Source organism: Rosa rugosa, chromosome 3, assembly GCF_958449725.1.
Source record: "Rosa rugosa chromosome 3, drRosRugo1.1, whole genome shotgun sequence".
Lineage (NCBI taxonomy): Eukaryota > Viridiplantae > Streptophyta > Magnoliopsida > Rosales > Rosaceae > Rosa > Rosa rugosa.
In genome coordinates, this window is record NC_084822.1 from 32,198,495 (window position 1) to 32,216,875 (window position 18,381).

The 18,381-nt window shown below is 38.7% G+C and overlaps 1 protein-coding gene and 2 long non-coding RNA genes across 4 annotated transcripts; 2 read left to right on the forward strand and 1 right to left on the reverse strand.

Annotated features, from left to right (window-relative positions):
- Window positions 1–1,061: 1,061 nt before the first annotated feature.
- On the forward strand, window positions 1,062–3,002 carry LOC133740356 (uncharacterized). Its single transcript, XM_062168304.1, has 2 exons — window positions 1,062–1,288; window positions 1,754–3,002. Exon 2 carries the CDS (start codon window positions 2,083–2,085, stop codon window positions 2,899–2,901), a length of 819 nt encoding a protein of 272 aa, XP_062024288.1. The 5' UTR covers window positions 1,062–1,288; window positions 1,754–2,082; the 3' UTR covers window positions 2,902–3,002.
- A 2,306-nt stretch (window positions 3,003–5,308) lies between these two features.
- Window positions 5,309–6,017, reverse strand: LOC133735473 (uncharacterized). Its single transcript, XR_009859045.1, has 3 exons — window positions 5,827–6,017; window positions 5,593–5,676; window positions 5,309–5,493 (listed from the first exon to the last, which is right to left on the reverse strand). It is a non-coding gene; the product is annotated as an uncharacterized LOC133735473 (long non-coding RNA).
- Window positions 6,018–16,331: 10,314 nt separating this feature from the next.
- LOC133735245 (uncharacterized) lies at window positions 16,332–18,068 on the forward strand. 2 transcript variants are annotated; one of them, XR_009858856.1, is made up of 5 exons: window positions 16,332–16,622; window positions 16,736–16,781; window positions 17,392–17,481; window positions 17,568–17,643; window positions 17,827–18,067. It is a non-coding gene; the product is annotated as an uncharacterized LOC133735245 (long non-coding RNA). The 2 variants fall into 2 exon arrangements; XR_009858855.1 differs by lacking the exons at window positions 16,332–16,622; window positions 16,736–16,781 and having other exon boundaries at window positions 17,282–17,481; window positions 17,827–18,068.
- The last annotated feature ends 313 nt before the right edge of the window (window positions 18,069–18,381 follow it).

The window sequence follows — 18,381 nt, forward strand, 5'->3', positions numbered from 1 at the left end:
TTTGACCCGAAAGTGTCGAGTCAACGCTCATTCAACATTAAATTGGGGTCGGTCAACGCCCATCAAGGCTTGATCAACTTTTGGTCAACGCTGACCATAGCCGGTCAACGCCCAACTCAAAAAAAAAAAAAAAATTTGGCTGCAAAAATTCTCAGGACACCCAGAAAACTTCTCTGGGCACCCCTCCAATTTTCAAATTTCCCGCCAGACTTCATCTCCGCTGAACTTCAACTTGCAGCTCCGCCAGCTGCAACTCCTCCGCTCCGCCCAACTTCCATCTCCGCCGGACTCAAGCTCGGACTCCGCTCCGCTGAACGCGAGCTCGAAACCTCAGCTCTACTTTGCAGCTCCGCCGGACCCGACTGCAGCTCCCTCCGCTAGCCATCTTCGCTCCCTCTGCATTCATCCGCTCCGGACATCACTTCGGCCGTACTTGTACAGCGGCCTGCCACCCAACATCTTCCGCTAGGCCTGCCATTTACCATGCTCATGTCAGCGGCAAGAGACTCCGCTAGATGGCACCGGCGGCAAGGCAAATCACCGCTGGGTAGCCTATCACCTCCGAGCTATCACTGCCTAGCTCTACCGCCAGGTGGCAGCCCCACTGGCCAGAGTTTAGCTGGACAAACTTCCGCAACCGCTAGAGCAGCATCAGCGCCTCTGCTCCGCCGGACTTCTGCAGCGCCGCTGGGCACCCTTCTGCACCTCCGCCAAACTCCTTTGGCAGCACCGGTGTGCAGTCCCCCGCTACGAGCTCCGGTGGGCAATCCCTGCTGCAAGTTGCACCTCCGTTGCAGCTCCACCGGACTGCTCCTCCGCTCCGCCACCCCGCAACGCATCTCCGCTGAACAACTCCTTCACTCGATCCGAGTTTGACCGCTCACTTCAATGGATCTCAAGTACAGCGGCCACCGATCATTCAAGCAAGTGGCCGGTGCTATCTTTACTCTGTACACCGACAAGCTAAGTTCCCATCGATTGATAATCTCCTCATTACTATATAAGCAACACATGCTTCTGCCTTTTGCATAATTTGGGCGACACCTGCCCAGTGGCGGAACGACGTGGTAGGCTATACGGGCTCAAGCCTAGACAACTTTTTGGGCTAAAAACCCTTAAGTATACCAGCCCATACCAGCCCAAAGAAAAAAAAAAAATTATGTAGAAGTCCCGTGTCTTCGTCTGCTCCCAGCTCCCACTCTGCTGTCACAATCACAGATTCACAGCCTCAGTCTACTCTAGCGTTTCGACTTTCGATCGAGCTTATGGACTTATCGATTGAAACAAGGTATGAATCTCAGGCTCTATCGATCTCCTCTGACCTCTGTTCTTCACTTATTCTTCCTGCTCTGTTTTTCCTCAAAGAAATCTCAGATCTCCTTTTGCCTAATGTCGATTTTGTTTGCTACCAGTCTACCACTGGTTGTGAGTTTGGCTTTTGTGTATGAGTTGAGGTTTGGGGGGGAGAGAGAGAGAGAGAAAGAGAGAGAGAGATTCCATGGTAGATTGTTAGCTGAGGACCTGAGGTCGGAGGTCCTGACTCCTGAGGATCTTGATTCCATCACTGCAAACCAAATCACTTTTGTATAAATGTTCTTATCAGTTATCACCTTGATTAATTGGTCCAGTCAATCATTTAAACAATATCTGAGCGGCGATTGCCGATTGGTCTAAAAGCCGTGCTTATCATGTTTGAATTTTCTGTATGGACAATTATTGGATTATAAACTACTAATTTATTCTTCTTCTTCAGTTGCTATCTTGTTGATCTGCCAGCCACGTAGAGCCACTACAATCAAACAAAAGCATTTGACTCTTTGACTCTTTGACTCTTTGTTGATCATAGCCTTTCTTATTTAATAAGTGAGTGTTCCTTTCACAAACCCATTAGAATTATATATATGTTAAGGAGACATATTAAATCCATTAGACATTAATGTCTGCTGCTAGTTAGTAACTAATAATAATGTATAATTAGTTGTAGTTGCGTTATGTATGAAATGTACATATATATATATATAATTCTAATTGTGGTATCTATATAATACTATAGGTATTGAATATCCCGTATGCTTGTTTTTGATGCATGATGTCATGAAGATTACTGATTTTCTTTATCAGTCATTGCAAAAAAAAGCCATAGACATCTTGAATGCTCTCAATTTTCTTTCAATAACAAAATCAAAACTTCAAGATATGAGAGAAGATGGTTGGGATGATTTGATTATGAGGGTTGAAACATTTTGTTGTGAGCATGATATTATTATGCCAGATATGTCTGCTCCTTATAAGAAAAGTATAAGGGCTTGTGAACAAAATATTACAAATGAGCATTATTATCGGGTCAATATACTTAATGCTGTGATAGACTTTCAATTGGCAGAGTTGGATAGTAGATTTACAGATAATTCGTTGGAGCTCCTTATTCTTAGTGCTACATTTGATCCACGCGATAATTTTCGATCATTTAAATGTGAAGATGTTTGCAATCTTGCTTTGAGGTTTTATCCTCAAGATTTTACATCATATGATATGCTTGCTCTAGATATGGAGTGTGGGTATTTTCTAGCAGATATTCAGAAGGATCCAAGATTTGCCAACACAACTACTGTGTCTGATTTGTGTCGGCGGTTAGTTGAATCAAGAAAGTCAGCATTCTTTCCTATGATTTATAGATTGATTTGTCTTGTGCTGACTCTGCCAGTTTCTACAGCAACAACAGAGAGAGCATTTTCATCTATGACCATCATAAAAAACAAACTTCGAAATAAGATGGAAGATGAGTTTTTTGATGATTTGATGGTTCTCTACATCGAAAAAGAATTTGCCGATAGCATTGATAATGATTCTGTGATTGCTGAGTTTGAACTCAGTGGGTCTAGGAGGGTACAATTTAGTTAGTTTATTGTTATTTTACAACAAATGTATGCTTATTTTACAAGCAGTTTTTAATTTACGGGGTTTGGTTTTATGTCACCTCCGTTGTATGTTTTGATCTAAAATAATAAAGGCATGAGGATGAGCCTCCCACTAGGTTCCAAACCTCAAAAAAAAAAAATTATTGTGCCCTTCTAATTAGCCTAGACAGGAATTTGATCCTGGTTCCGCCACTGCACCTGCCTGCACTGCTGCACATGCACTTCACGTATATAAATGTTTATGTATGGCCCGTTTATGCCGCTCCCTTCAGCTATGGACACATTCACTGCCTATTAAGCTACGTTTCAAGTAAACAACTATATGTTTTAACTTATTTGCCATTTATCTCCTAGAGAGATGTGAACTGAGCTAGTGCGTCATACGTCATAGGTCTCAGGTCTCATGACTGATCTTGTCATACAATTGCATCTAAAACCATGGGCTATATATATATATATAGTTGTGGTCCAACTTGATTAAACAGAGCATGCTTGCGTGTGAACTAGCTATAAAAGTCAAACTTTGCATATTTGGCACAAGTTCAAATAAACTGATGTACATTATACGGCATACCCATCCTTAATCAATGGGTCTATCTCAAAGCTCACGTGCATGTGTATACAAAGCATGCTCACATATGGATTAACTGTGGAAATCAATTATGTGAACTACTGTGCATGAACATGCTAATTAATATCCCTCTACAGTTCTACTTGTATATTAGCTGCATGTGCCTTGTGCTATTAAGGTAGTTAGCACACATAGGTACACATGTTTAGCATGCTCCATCTCAACCGCTAGCATCCCTTGCTTATTTGTATTTCTCCTACGTGATCTACCGCAAATAAACATAAATACTAGCGTTGGTTTTGCACACTAATGTACTGATCACCTATCTTGTTTCAAGGAAATTCAACTATTTCCATCAAGCATTCAACCGCATCTACGAGTTGACAGATATTGTCGGCGTATTTTATCCGCCACAAGCAATAGACCGCCACGTTAGACCAAACTCCGCCAGCCTCCAAATTGGCACAAGATAAGTAACAATGTCTTATCTTTTCCGAGCTACTACCATGCCAATGCCATGCTTTTCCTACTTTTACGCATGTTATTAGCAACTTTCCTACAAGTACACGCTACACACATACATGCTTAAATTCACTTTCATGTGATATTCATCTAGAACCTTGTGACACTTTTAGCTCAATTAAACATGCTCGGATAAACGCTTGCAAAACGGTTACGACTCGCTTGGGTATCAAAGCATGGCCGCGACTCACTTGGGCTACGCCCCGCACAGCGCCTACACCCAACTCGCTCGAACACCTAACTCGCTCCACTTATCCAACATGCTTTAGTTACGCTCTCGGTTCACAATGCTTCACACATGTGGTCTAGCCTCCGGGCACCGCACTTTTTCATATCTTCTTACATATGATCTAGCCTCCGGGCTCCACGAGTCTATGGTCCTCGACTTACCGCCATGCGGCAGGACGACGCCCCATTATCTCATGCACTTCAGACATTGGTGCACCTCCGATGTAACTACATATACGAATTTTTGTCTTTTGTGATACAGGATAGCGAGTCCCTTCTTGCTTGCGGAGCTCGGGGACTTGTAGGGGCCGTGCGCCTCTCGGATATTACTTATGCTTGATGACTTCATGATTTGAACTCCCCAACCAAGAAGCTACTCTTACTCGGGGACTTGTTTATACCTACACTAGCAAGCTAGTTCCCTACATCACCAAGCATAAGTAACACCCTCTTTGGGACATCCACGAGCCATGATGAGGCCCAACCGAGACTTGCATCTTGTAGCCCTATGTTCAAGCTACGCTACGGTATCCGGAAGTCGCAAATCCGTCGCCGGGAAGCCACCTTTCCGGCCTTGCAAAGTTGCCCTCACAACTAGGCATTTCTATACTAGAATAATTGTTACTTGTCCCACATCGAAAACAATGTAAAGGAGAAGCATTCCTTCACCTATAAAAGGAATGCCTCCTCCCACAACTCAATTGACTCCATTACAACACACTTTGTAATCATGTTAGGCCGCAAGGCTCGACACACACTAGTATAAGCTTTCAAGTGGACGTAGTCTCCCGCTAAGGCGGGAGGTGAACCACTATACATCTCGTGTCAATCTCTCTCTCTCTCTTTACTTATCGTTAATTAGATCCCCACGGATCCAAGCATTAACATTATTTACTAAATTCTCAACATGATTTTCAACAGATTCATTTGTTTCTTTAACAAAATATCTATCTAAAGATCCCCGTTGAGATTGAATAATTTCTTCTTCTCTTTTCTTTGTTTTTCTTTTTTGAGAACCTGAGAGTTGTTTCCTAGGAAACATTATTGAAACTAGCAAGAAAAAAGTTGTTTCCTAGGAAACATTATTGAAACTAGCAAGAAAAAACTCAAACAAGCAAGCCAAGACACTAAACTTTGAATGATAAACACTTTAGCATAGAACAATAAAACCTGGAAATCTGGAATCAGCTTTTTTCCTTCTTGTTTTTTCTTTTCTGATCGAGACTGACTTGCAAATCCAACTTCTAATTGCACCTAATATTGAAAATTGAAAATTGATGAATGAGCAGGTTGTTAGAAATCACTTTGAATGATAATTGATAAACATGGGAGCATAGAACATTAGAACAATACCTGAAAATCTGGAATTTGCTTTTTTCCTTCTTGTTCTTTCTCTTCTGATCGAGATTGACTTGCAACTGCAACTTCCAATTGCACCTAATATTGAAAATTGAAAACCAATGAATGTCCAGATTGTTCGAAATCAAAATTGAAGAACACCCAATACAAATCAAAATTAGATATCAAAATTGAAGAACACCCAATACAAATCAAAATTAGATATCAAAATTGAAGAACACCCAATACCTATTTTGATTTGTACCTCAACCTACATCGATGGAAAGCTGAAAAATTCGTACGATCACCGTAGAATAACATAAACATAGAGAGGAGAAAGATTGGGTGATGGATGAGAATGAATTGAAGAATTGAGTAACCATTGAAACCAATTTAAAGAAAAAATTTGCAGGGTTTCAAGGTTTGGGACTTGGGAGAGAGCAAGAGATGCTTGGATAATCAATTTTCTTCCTGCCGTTGCGCGTTGGAAGAAGAAGAAGAAGGAGGAGAAGTAAAGACGCGTTGGAAGAAGAAGAAGAAAGAGGAGAAGTAAAGACGCGATTATGCGTCTGGAAATCTGAACCTTTTTTTTTTTTTTAACACGTTACACTCTATACATATATAATTATATATATATATATATATTATATTAAATCTTATTGCTGAAATCTGGTGCCCCCCAATATCCTGGGCCCTGGGCTGTCGCCAATAATGCCCATGGGCAAGGCCGGCCCTGGTGGCGGTTGGGGAGAAATAAGCGCCTCAACTCATTGGCATGATGGTTGGATTGATTCCATTTGGTTCGCTGCAGATCCATATGTTGAGGCTTGTGAGTTGGCGACGTAGGCGAGGTTGTGCACGATGGGGTGTATGCGGTGGAGGAAGTGCTTTTCTCAGGAGTGGCTGGGCCTGCCGTGGTCCTCGTGGCCAGGTGTCAGCTGGTTTGGTTTGGTTGGCTGGCAAAGGGTAGCTGCTCGTTGTTCGTCTAGTCTGGATCAAGCGCAAGGTGTGCAGGTGTCAGAAGTAGGCGGAGGCTGGCGTACAGGCTGTGCAGGTGGCGGTGGTAGGCGGGTTGCTCTTGGTATGGGTCGAGTTAGAGGGTGGAGTGCTGGCCTTTGCTTGGGCTTCCTTTTTGTTGGGCTGGCTGGGGATATTTGGGTTAGTTCTTGGTTTCGTCCCGGACCTTTCCCTAGTAGTGTCAGGTTACTGGTTACTTTGGTTTTAATCTTAGGATAATGTTACATGTTAGGTTGCCCTAGTTATCTTGTTTCATTTGGTTTTAGTCATAGGGCTTTCTAAGGATAGCTCATTCTTGTCGTAGCCCTACTTGTGGGTGAGCTGTTTATTTATGATGTTATCTACCTTTGATATTAATGGATTGATACCCAAGTCTCTCAAAAAAGTGGTGAGGAAGGGTAGGAAATTGTACGTTAGGATTAGGTGAGATTAGAAGTTCGATTCCCCTTCATATAATAATAATAATAATAATAATAATAATAAAAGGATTAAATTCAGTTTACCCCCCCCTGAGGTTTGGGGGTATTTTTATGTTAGTCTCTGTCCTCTCAATTTAATCAATTTACCCCTCGAACTCTTCAATTTTCCTCAACTGTGTCCAATGTCTCATTTTCCGTCTAATTTCGACGTTAAGTCTGACAAAGAAGCCTACTTTAGGGGCTAAAATTGTCATTTCATGCAAAAAAAAAAAAAAAAAAAAACACCATGACCATATTCGACCCCCCCTCTCTCCGCCCTCCTTCTTCTTCTTCCCATTAACCCTAAATCAACACTTAAACAATAAGGCCAGTTTCCAACTTTAGATCTAAAACCCATTCTAAAGAACCAAATCAAGTCACCAACAAAGACCCATTTGATTCCTCACAATTCACAAGCGGAAAAACTCAGAATTGCTTTTGCTTAAAGTTCACGTGTAAAAATAAACAATTTTTGCAATATACAGATCCAAAATCATCAGAGAAATTCAAAACCAATCAGAATACTTAATCAGATAACCAATTAAGCAAAAAAAAAAAAAGAGAATCAACCTAGCAGGGCTTGGTTATCTGATCAAGTATTCTGATTGAGGCTCTTCTTCCATTAAAATCCACTTGCTTCACTCTGTCACCATCATCCACCACCAAGCCTAATCCATCTCCATCTCTGCGCCGAACAAGAAGAACAAGAAGACGAGGCTGAGTGCAGAAGCATGAAATAGCTACACAAGCAATCGAGCGTGAATCACAGGAGGGACGAAGAGATCCCAACCTCCCTAGCCTCCTCCTACTCCACCAAAGCCTTTAAGCAACCCAAATCTCTCCCCAGATCCATCAACTACATCTTCAAAGAGCAACACCTCCTCTTCATCCTCGTTGGCATTCTCGTCGGCTCTACCTTCTTCATCCTCCAGCCCACTCTCTCCCGCCTCTCCCTTCCGAGCCCAATCCCTGCATCCGTAGATCCTTCTCCTCCATTCACTACCGAATCAACACCGTCTCCTTCTCCACCGACGTCCCCCACAACTGACACGGCTAAAAGCAAGCGCGCAATTTAACCCTGAAAAATGTCATCGTTAGTATATGGTAAATATGGATCGTTCTAACCGGGGATTGAGGGTACACCTGTCATTGTAAAACAACTAAAGAATTAATAAAAGTATAAAGTATAATATTTACAAAAATAACAAAATAAGGGGGGTTTTAACATTAGGGTTTCAAAAATTAAAATAAATAAAAGAAAGAAAATATAAAAACACATGTACAAGAATGAAACGTAAGAAACAAAGATCAAAACCAATTCCATATGATTAAACTCAATTCAAATCCTATAATTTATCATCTAAGTCATGAGAAAGAAGTTGATCATGTGAAACATTCGACGCAAATGATTTCCCATATTTTACTTTCCTTTACTAATTAACCTAAGTGAAAGCACCTAGATCAATCCTATTAAACACGCAATCATAGTCTAGAAAGCTAGCTAATCAAAACATGTTCAACGCAAGAAGCATAGAGAAAGGTTATCAACTTAAGTGCACAACCTAGTTATGAATAAGTTCACCTATTTGCAATCCTCTTCAATTGAATTCGACCTTTGTCCAAAGCCTTTACTACTTGTGATTTAGGTTCACAAAACTATTAGGTGAATCATTTACCTAAATCTAGCACCAATTACATGCAAATCCTATAAGTGTCGACCCAAATAAGATAAACATATAAAAGTTTTCTGTCAAGCAAATTCAATCGAACAAACTCACATAAGCAACTTAGAATCACAATTATAGAATTCGAAAACTTTATTTAAACATAGAAATTGGGCTTAAACTTTGCCCTAAACGTTATTGTTAACTAGTTATTGTTAACTAGAAACAAATTCATACGAAATCAAACAAGGAAATCAAAAGCTTACAAGGAAAAAGAATGAATTACACCGTGAGTGGAGATGGAGATGGAGAGCTTGATGGTTGGATCTTGAATCTTGGACGATGGAGGATATGATCTTCACGGCTCCTCCTTCTTCTTCTTCCTCTCCTTGCTTGAAAACGCAGAACTTTGCAACTAGAGAATGGAGAGAGAGAGAGAGCTTTGACGTTATGGAGATTTTTCTGAATGAAAGTGTGTTTTTAAACGTCAAGCATAGGGGGGTTTATATAGGGGGACGGCCAAGCTTCATGATCCTTCTTTTAATTTCCCAAGGAATTAATCTGATTATGCCACACAGCTTCGACCAATCACGTAGCGCCATGCCAGCTCTGTTGTGTCATCCAACCAATCAAAAAGCTCCAAAATCAATCCCTAATATATTGTTGCCGAATTTCCCATGATTTAATATGATTTTATTCACAATTTTCGGTCAAATATCTAGGCATGAACCTAGACAATGTATCCGGACGCATTTTGAACCTTTTCTCCCTTAAATCTCTCCATGGCTTTATCCTTAACATTCTCCCCTTGATTTTCTCTTGATTTTCACATTAAAACTGCAGATTTTAATTCCTTAATTTCGGCCAACATATCTTGAGGGAATTGAGGGATGAATCTGGACTTGTTTTGAGCCTTTTCTTGTTGCACAATCCCTTGAAACTCTCCCTTGATATTCTCAACGTAATCTCCTTGATCTTTTCTTGATAATTCACAGCAATTAAAGATTTATTCTCCAAAAATCCCTCTTTGACGTTCACAAAACCCTAAATCCAATGGGCTTTCTCCATTTACCGAAAATCCAAATTAATCCAGAAGATTCTTGGGCCTCCATGCATAATCTTCAAGCCATGTGTTCTCCTAGTGCCTCCAGGACTCTTCTCTCAACATCATTTTTCTTCATTATTTCGATCATGCTTCTTGGCTGGCTCAAGAGTCTTGCTTGACAAAGTTTCCTCTTCTGAACATGGTTTCCTGGTTGAAACAGGATTTCCTGGCTGGACCAAGAAAACTTCATTTCTTCTTTTTACCTCATTTCAGCTTCGTTTGCTCCATAGGACCTGAAAATAGAAACTATTACTAAAAGTTGAAACTTCCTAAAAATATAAACTTTCCTAAAGAAGAATGATTTATTAAAGGAAATAACTAAGTAAATATGAGGAAATAACAGTTAAAACGTCGCATTAAAATGCTCCTATCAACAACGCCGGCAGGGTCCCCGCCAGCCTCGGCAAGCACAGGCTCAGGATTGTCGTCACCGGTGGCGCCGACTTCATTGGGTCTCACCTCGTCGATAAGTTTCTTTCTAGAGAGAACGATGTGATTGTCATCGACAATTTGTTCACCGGGAGGAAAGAGAATGTGGTGCACCATTGAGAAGAGGTGGAAGAGTAGGTGGTGGTGTGATTAGAGAGTAGCCCATGAAGGCTGAGGTGAGTAAGATTCTGGGTTCAAGTTTGCATCTTTGGGATTTGGGGATATGAGACACAGAGAGTCTGAGACTCTGAGCTAGCCACAGAGAGAAGATGGTGGATAGGTATGGGTTCGTGGAGGCTAGGAGAAAAATTAGATTTGAGGGAGGCAGTGATTTTGGTAGCCGGAGATCGAAGAAGAAGAAGATTGGGTCGAAGAAGAAGAAGAAGGAGGAGGAGGGCGGAGAGAGAGGGGATCGAATATGGTCGTGGTGTTTTTTTTTTTGCATGAAATGACAATTTTAGCCCCTAAAGTGGGCTTCTTTGTCAGATTTAACGTCCAAATTGGACGAAAAATGAGACATTGGACACGATTGAGGAAAATTGAAGAGTTCGAGGGGTAAACTGATTAAATTGAGAGGACAGGGACTAACATGAAAATACCCCCAAACCTCAGGGGGGTAAACTGAATTTAATCCATAATAAAATATAAAAAAACTTGTAAACTTATATTCAAATATAAAACTAATAATATATTATTGCAACAAATATGATAATTATTGATTAACATGTTTTTGGGCCCTTAGCCCATAAGGACAAAAGTCCTCCAAATTTTCCTCAAAAGGTGACCTCTAAAAAGTAGGTTCCTCATCGGTTCACTAAACCCAAAATGCTGTCGCTTTTACAATTTTGCCCTTAATGACCCCCTAAACCCATGAAGCTCCTTTTCTTTTGGCTTAGAGCAAGTCCGACCCGTCATGATCGCCAACTCATCAAGTGACCCAGATCGAAGAAAATACCCAAATCCACTTTTCACAGGCAAAATGAAGCCTTGTTTGCTATTATCCCATGTCACGGTCTAGGTTAGATATATAACTGAACCAGTGGTGACCCAGAAAGGTCAGGCTCCAGCGTGGCCCAACAGTCAACGTGCTTGACGTGATTGCAAAGGCGCCTATTGCTTAAATTATGATTTATGTTGTAACTCACTTTAATTCTCAAAGTTAACACAATTACTTAAATTAGAGAGAAATGAAGAAGATGACCCCAACGTAAACTCTTCTTCAAATTTTCACTTGACCTTGAATCAGATGGGTACTTTGAATGCTGCATGCCATAGGTTGTTGATGGGGTTTGATTGAGGGCATGGAATGAGAAACTGGCATTCCTCTGGTAAATCATTGATTTGATAGGTGAAGTTTCGTTCATGATCTGAACTAATAGCAATTTTTGTTTGAGACTCTTGAGAGTTAAGATGTGCAACATGCTTTCATTTTCCTTTAATTCCATTCATGCAAGGGTGAGCCACAACAATAGCTTTGAAGAATGTATGGTACCCAACTTTATCATAACATTTTGCAATGACAACTCTTTCTACATCAATTTATACTAGATCATTTTCTAAGATTCATGCATATTACTTGCATTTGGTTCAAGAACATTATCTATGATAACTGTAGATTTGGCGCATTATCAATTTTCCTCTATTGTTAAAAGTTTTTACTGGCTCAACATCGGTTGGTTTTTATTTTGATCTTGAGCACAGATCTGGACCTAATGTAGTAGTGTGAAGGCTGATGAAGATTTGGGTAGGTGGTCCTCAATTACCAGTAGTCTCGCTCGGTTGTACTAGGGTGGTCTACGAGTTATATGGTGGACTGAGCAAATCAAGTGTTGTTTCTCGGATTGCTAGTTGAGATTGAGGTGCATACAGACATGTTTTGGGTCTGGATTTCGGTCCCAAATTTGGTCTTGGATTTGTTCGTTGGTTAACTAGGTTGGATGTTGGGTTTATGGATCCTAGCCTAGCTTTGGTTCGTTCTATTTGAAGAAGGTTCCTAAGGAGTTCCCATATGGCTTTTTGAGGAGTCATAGTAACCACATTATTAAATGGGGTACAAGGGTTTTATTTTATTATGCTCTATATTATTTATTTTATTGTATTTCTTTTGGCATCCAGGCATAAGTAAGTATATCTAGTATGTATATATTATGTTTGGGGAAATTAATTTTTCGGGTCATTTTATGGCATGTTCTTTTGTAATGTTATCAATTTTTTAATAAAATAATTGTTTCTTCTTTAAGTAAAAAAAAAAACAAGGCTTTGGATGACATTGAATATTGTGTACAAAATCAATGGACAAGATAATGAAACCTAATTTTTTTTGTTGGAACTAACAAAAGAAAGACAAACTATATTGTGCAAAAGACATTATAACAACATATGCGGATAAAAAGCTATTTTGCATAATATCATTGGACAATAAAAACAACTATACAACTGATGATTAAAATAAGACCCCATTTTGATAAAGTAATTTAGACTTCACATCCAAAATCAATTGGCAATGGATGAAATTGTCCAAATTCTTATAAAGTCATAGGTAAGGTCCCCATTCTCTCATATGGGATTCATATTCTTAACACGTCTTCGCACGTGTGGTGAATTTTCAAGCCATATACTTTGAGAACTTATATTGGTGTTGTTGAGCCTGTGTGGCCGTGAATCATGCACACGTGAGATAAGTCGCTTTGATACCATGAAAGCTTGAACAAGAATATCAAGAAAATGAGAGAAAAAGCCTTGTATTGAGATTGTAGGCTCTGATATATCGGAGTGAGCCTAGCATCAGATTGCTGCAGATGAAAAAGTTGTCTGGTATAAGATCAAGCTCTTCAGATTATGCTTCATCTTTCCAAGGAAACTCATCCATTGAACCTTGATTACATCTAGTACCATCCTCTCTTCTCTCCATAGTAGGTGATAAATTCCCTGGATTTTTAGTCTGAATGGCAATTCCAATAATGCCACAAACAGCTAGCAGAACCAGCACCATTTTTTTTTACCACAAACATGCAAAGAATAGCAAGCACCATGAGGATGCACTGTAGAACTTTGGCAAGCAAAGACATTAAGAAACAAAAACATTATCTGCTCTGCCTCAACATAATGGACCTGGTTTCCAAATCATCAGCACTGCTAAGTTTCTGGATTATAACCTATAGAGCACCACAAAGAAAAGCCTGCAAGTCTACTTGTTGTTCCTTGTCATCTGATGATATAATTTGAAGCTTTAAAGTCTGATTCAACATATTTGCTAACATGGTTGGAATGCAAAAAAAAAACTGAAAATTAATGATTTATGTTATAACTCACTTTAATTCTCAAAGTTAACACAATTACTTAAATTGAAGAAGATGATGCAAATGTAAAATCTTTGACAAATTTTCACTTGACCTTGAATCGGATGGGTAGTTTGAACACAAAATGCAATAGGTTGTTGATGGGGTTTGATTGAGGGCATGGAATGAGAAACTTACATTTGTCTGGTAAATCATTGATTCGATAGGTGAAGTTTTGTTCATGACTTGAACTAATAGCAATTTTTGTTTGAGACTCTTGAGAGTTAAGATCTGCAACATGCTTTCGTTTTCCTTCAATTGAATGCATGCAAGAGTGAGCCACAACAAAAGCTTTGAAGAATGATATGGTACCTAACTTTATCAAAGCATTTTGCAATGACAACCTTTTCTACATCAATTTATACTAGATCATTTTCTAGGATTCATGTATAATACCTGGATTTGGTTCATGAACATTATCTTGATTTGAATATTGCAAATAACATGAATTGTCACAATGAAGGTCATCAGCTGATTATAGAAACATATATGAATATCATCGTGACTGACTTAGAAAATAATAAAGCACAAATTATGCTTCTAAATATATAGATTAGTAGTAGGTTTAGATTATACTAGAATAGGCATGTATATATATATGAAATTTCAGGAAAGAAAATAAAAGAAGAGAGATTCAAAATACGATTCTAAGCAATAAAGTGATTGAGTTACCGGTTTTTTTTTTTAGTTTAAGTTGTATAAAAAGACTTAGAATTGCAATTTCATTAGCTTAAATAGAGAGAAAAAGACCGCATTGCGTATATGCAAATGGCGTCGTTTTGAAAAAGAAATGAAGTAGCTGTCCTAATTTTTCCATAAACAATGAGAAAGCACACTACACCAAAAACGTTAACACACAACACTTTTTGCACAACGGAAAAAAAAAAAGTGTTGTGTGATGAAGAAAAGTTAATCACACAACATGTTTAGTAAACTTACGTTGTATAAGGTGGTTAAAATTCTGAAGTTTTTGTTTAGAAAGTCATTGCACAACGGTTACAAGAATAATCTATTGTGTGAATCAAAAAAAAATTTGCGGCAGATTTCCCTCCTAGATGGACTCAAATTTGGCTCCAAATTCCTACAACAGTTTAGTTATTTGTGTTGTAGGAGTATACTTGCAAATCATCATACAATGGTTTTTAATGTGCCGTTGTGCAAGTAAGTGGCAGAATTTGGAGAAGTCTCCAAAATGACATTCATTCCGCCTCAAAACAAGCAAATTTGGCTTCAATGGTTTGTCATGCTTGCAACTTCCTACAACATAATGAACTATTTCTGTTGTGTGAATCAGAAATGTCTAACGTGAGCGCCAAAACTGGCATTTTAATTGCACAAGCGGGAAATTTTCATCTTTTGTTCCCTCAGCTATGTAGCAATTCAGACAACGTAAATGTATCTATACGTTGTCTGAGTAACTTAAAAAAAAAAAAAAAAAAAAAAAAAAAAAAAAAAAAAAAACTATTGCTTAATGCCTTAGACAACTGAGGGCACATTTAAACAAAGTTGCTTGGCTATTTTTCATAACCTCTCGATCTCTTCTCTCAGGACGCCCAACACTCACAGCTCTCCATCTCTCTCGCAAAATCTCTGTCCTCCTCATCGTTGAACTCTCACGTTCTACTCTCTCTCTCTCTCTCTCTCTCTCTCTCTCTCTTTCTCTCTCTCTCTCTCTCTCTCTCTCTTCAGATTGCTCCTCTCCCTATCTCACTCTTAGTCTTCTCTCGCTCACTTCTTCATCCAACTCTCTTCTTTACCCAGAAATCATAGTCTTCCTCTCTCTTTCATTCTGAAATCCCAAATAGGGAAACCCCAATCTTAGATTCCCCGAAATCAACCAAATCTCTATTGGTCGAACCCTCAATCTGAAACCCAAATTTCATTGACCTAACTCTCGTCTCCACAATTAGCTGGATTTACACCGCACAGCCATGGGCCAGGAACTTGATGAAGAACAAGCAGTGCCGCTGGTCATCCTCCGATGGCAAGATTTGGGCGAGTTGCCAGAAAAACGAGCTGATTATTAAGGCTCCCGAAAAGGCGAGAACGGGGGGTGGAAGATGGTTTGCAGAAGATTGCTCAAGAACAGCGGTGAATCTAGGGTTTTGTAGAAGAATACCCGATATCCATTGCTAGTTCCAGGTGAACTCTCTGCGAGATTGCACAATTTCAAGAACTCCCACTGCTTATTTCTAGGTATGATTCTTTTTCATGTTCTTCCTAGCGATAATCGGCAATTTTTGTTCTTTTTCAATTTCGTCAAATCTCTCGGTTTGATAAGCCTTAGTAATCTAATTTCTGTTTTACGAATCTCATCGATATAGATATATTTTTCTACACTTGGTGGAAACAAAAAGGTCAAGAATTTAAGTAGAATATACAGCAAGGCTTCTTGACAAATAACAATGGCAACTTTGTTGTTCAAGATGCATGTGATGTAATATGGTAGAGTTTTTAACTGATGCATGTGATGTAATATGGCAGTTCCAATACATTGAATATTGGAACTGGGTTAACGAGATGATTACTTTGTGGCAATTTATTCTTTGATTGTTGAGAAGAAAAAGGTGATTACTTTGTGGAAGTTGATGTGTGTGTGAAAATGGGGAGGTAAGTTATTCTGTTACTTAGGTTGGACTTGCAAGGATAGGTGTTTATTATATGTTAGAATGGTCACTCAATTCAGCAATTTTTTACATGCCAATGAGCAGAATTAAAAAGTTTCTTTGGCTTCTGTAGAAAACAAGGAAGGGTAGGAGACTGGGAAATGGAGGATTTCAAACATTTTTACCTAAACACTTGGTGATTTAATTCTGCTCCGCTGTTCAAGCCATTCTTTTGCATATATCAACAGAGGGAAAAGGGTTTTTCTTAATGTTATTTGATTTGAATATTTTTTTTTGAATTATAAAACACAATTATGACATGATTACTGTCATGTCAAAAGGGTGAACTCATTGTTAAGGTGGTTGAATTTCCATAGAGACAGCTCTACGATATTCAATATGTGGACCCATAATATTATTTTCGTTTGGTGCAGAACGTCTTCAGTTTTGCTTTTGGGCCTAGAGTTAATTCAATTAAAATGATATCTTCTTCTGTTTTAGAATGTTTCATAATAATCACTTTGATTTGTGTTTTGTCTAGAATCTCTTCTTTCTTGCTTCTGGGGCCTTCTTATTTGCTGATCTCGGTGAGTTGTTTGTGTTTTATTTTCTATTGAGAATGGTATTTTTTTGTTTTGGTTATGCTAAATTCAGGTCTAATCAATTATTTTTTATATTTTGTTTCTGGTTTTGCTATTCATTCTCTTTCTGCTGCTGTTGCTGCTATCCGATTTGTTGTTCCCCCTGCATGCATAAATTGGCTCTTCCTTGCCTATTTCGGCGAGTTGCTTTTTATGTTGTCTGTTTTTTTTTCTTGGTCTTCATATTTTTGGTTTGAATCCTTTTGAGTTTGCTTATTTGCATAAGGAGTTTGTGTTATATGCATATGGTGTATATTTGAGCCGAGAATAAATTAGTTAGTTGATGCATATGGTGCAGAAATCTCAAACTGCAGAATGTCTATTTGAAATTGCAGAATGGTTGAATCATTCATAGCAAAGTCATTGAAAAGCTATATATTTCTTGGTCTAAAGGTAGCTAGATGTCTATAAATGAGTTACTGGAAAAAACAATATTGGAATTTCTTTTGCTTCCTGATGCTGTCATTTTGTATTATGTTCATAATGTTTTTCATTTCTCATCTTTTTTTGCTAAGAAATTCTAATTACCTATGTGATTTGTTTTATGACTTTGCAGCATTGTTCTTTTACATGGAACTCCAGGGACTAGAAAAACCGCTTTATGTAAAGCATTAGCTCAAAAACTATCCATCTGATTTAACTCCAGGTTCGTGGATGTATCACTTTTCTCTCCATTAAGTCATGTGTTTGTATATTTGTAGAATGCCCGACTCATGGTTTTATGATTTACAGATACCTACAGTCCCAATTGCTTCAAATTAATGCACATTCTCTATTCAGCAAATGATACTCTGAAAATGGCAAGCTGGTATGTAGTTGACACTATCACTAAATATGACTGCTCTTTGTAAACTAAAGTTGGATTTGGACCATGTGCTCTTTGTAAACCAATCTGATAGTGATCTGATAGTTGTTTTGATTGGTGAAATTTACTGTTACTGTGATTTTGTTTTTTCATCTGGCTTGACTATAAATGTATGATGATATGCAGATGAAGTTGAAAGTCTCGATGCTGTTAAAAAATTTGCTTGATCGAGTTTGGAACCTTCAGATTCTATTCAGGTACCATGCTCTCCCCTTTTCCTTTTGCAGGCTATTTTCTAAGCTTTTTCATCAGATGTAATACAAAAGATCAAAATCAACATTTTGCATTCAGTTAAGGGTCAAGTTCATATATTCAAGCTTTTCCTAATTCCCTTCAACCATGGCATGTGCCCACAAGCCCTTGACTTGGAGTTACAGGACAGTAGTAAACTAGTAATGGTAGGTATCATAATGAACATAAAGTAGAGGAGTAGTAATGAGCTAGATTCCTAAGGATTCATAGAGTCCTTCCAAACTGTACCATTGAAAATAAGATGAGACAAAAAGAACAAATATAGCACTATCAAAACTGAGATTTGAGGATGGCATTGTCAAGCTATAATTCATGTTATTTCTTATCCTTCATTTGGTTTGGAAGACCTCCATCAATACTATGTTGTCCCTCACCTTTGGTTACATTCACCAAATTGTATAAAGTGGTGAATGAGGCCGACAGATGTAT

Bases quoted from the DNA above. Each gene is read 5' to 3' on its own strand.
- LOC133740356 (XM_062168304.1), top strand. From the start codon at position 2,083: ATGCATGATGTCATGAAGATTACTGATTTTCTTTATCAGTCATTGCAA.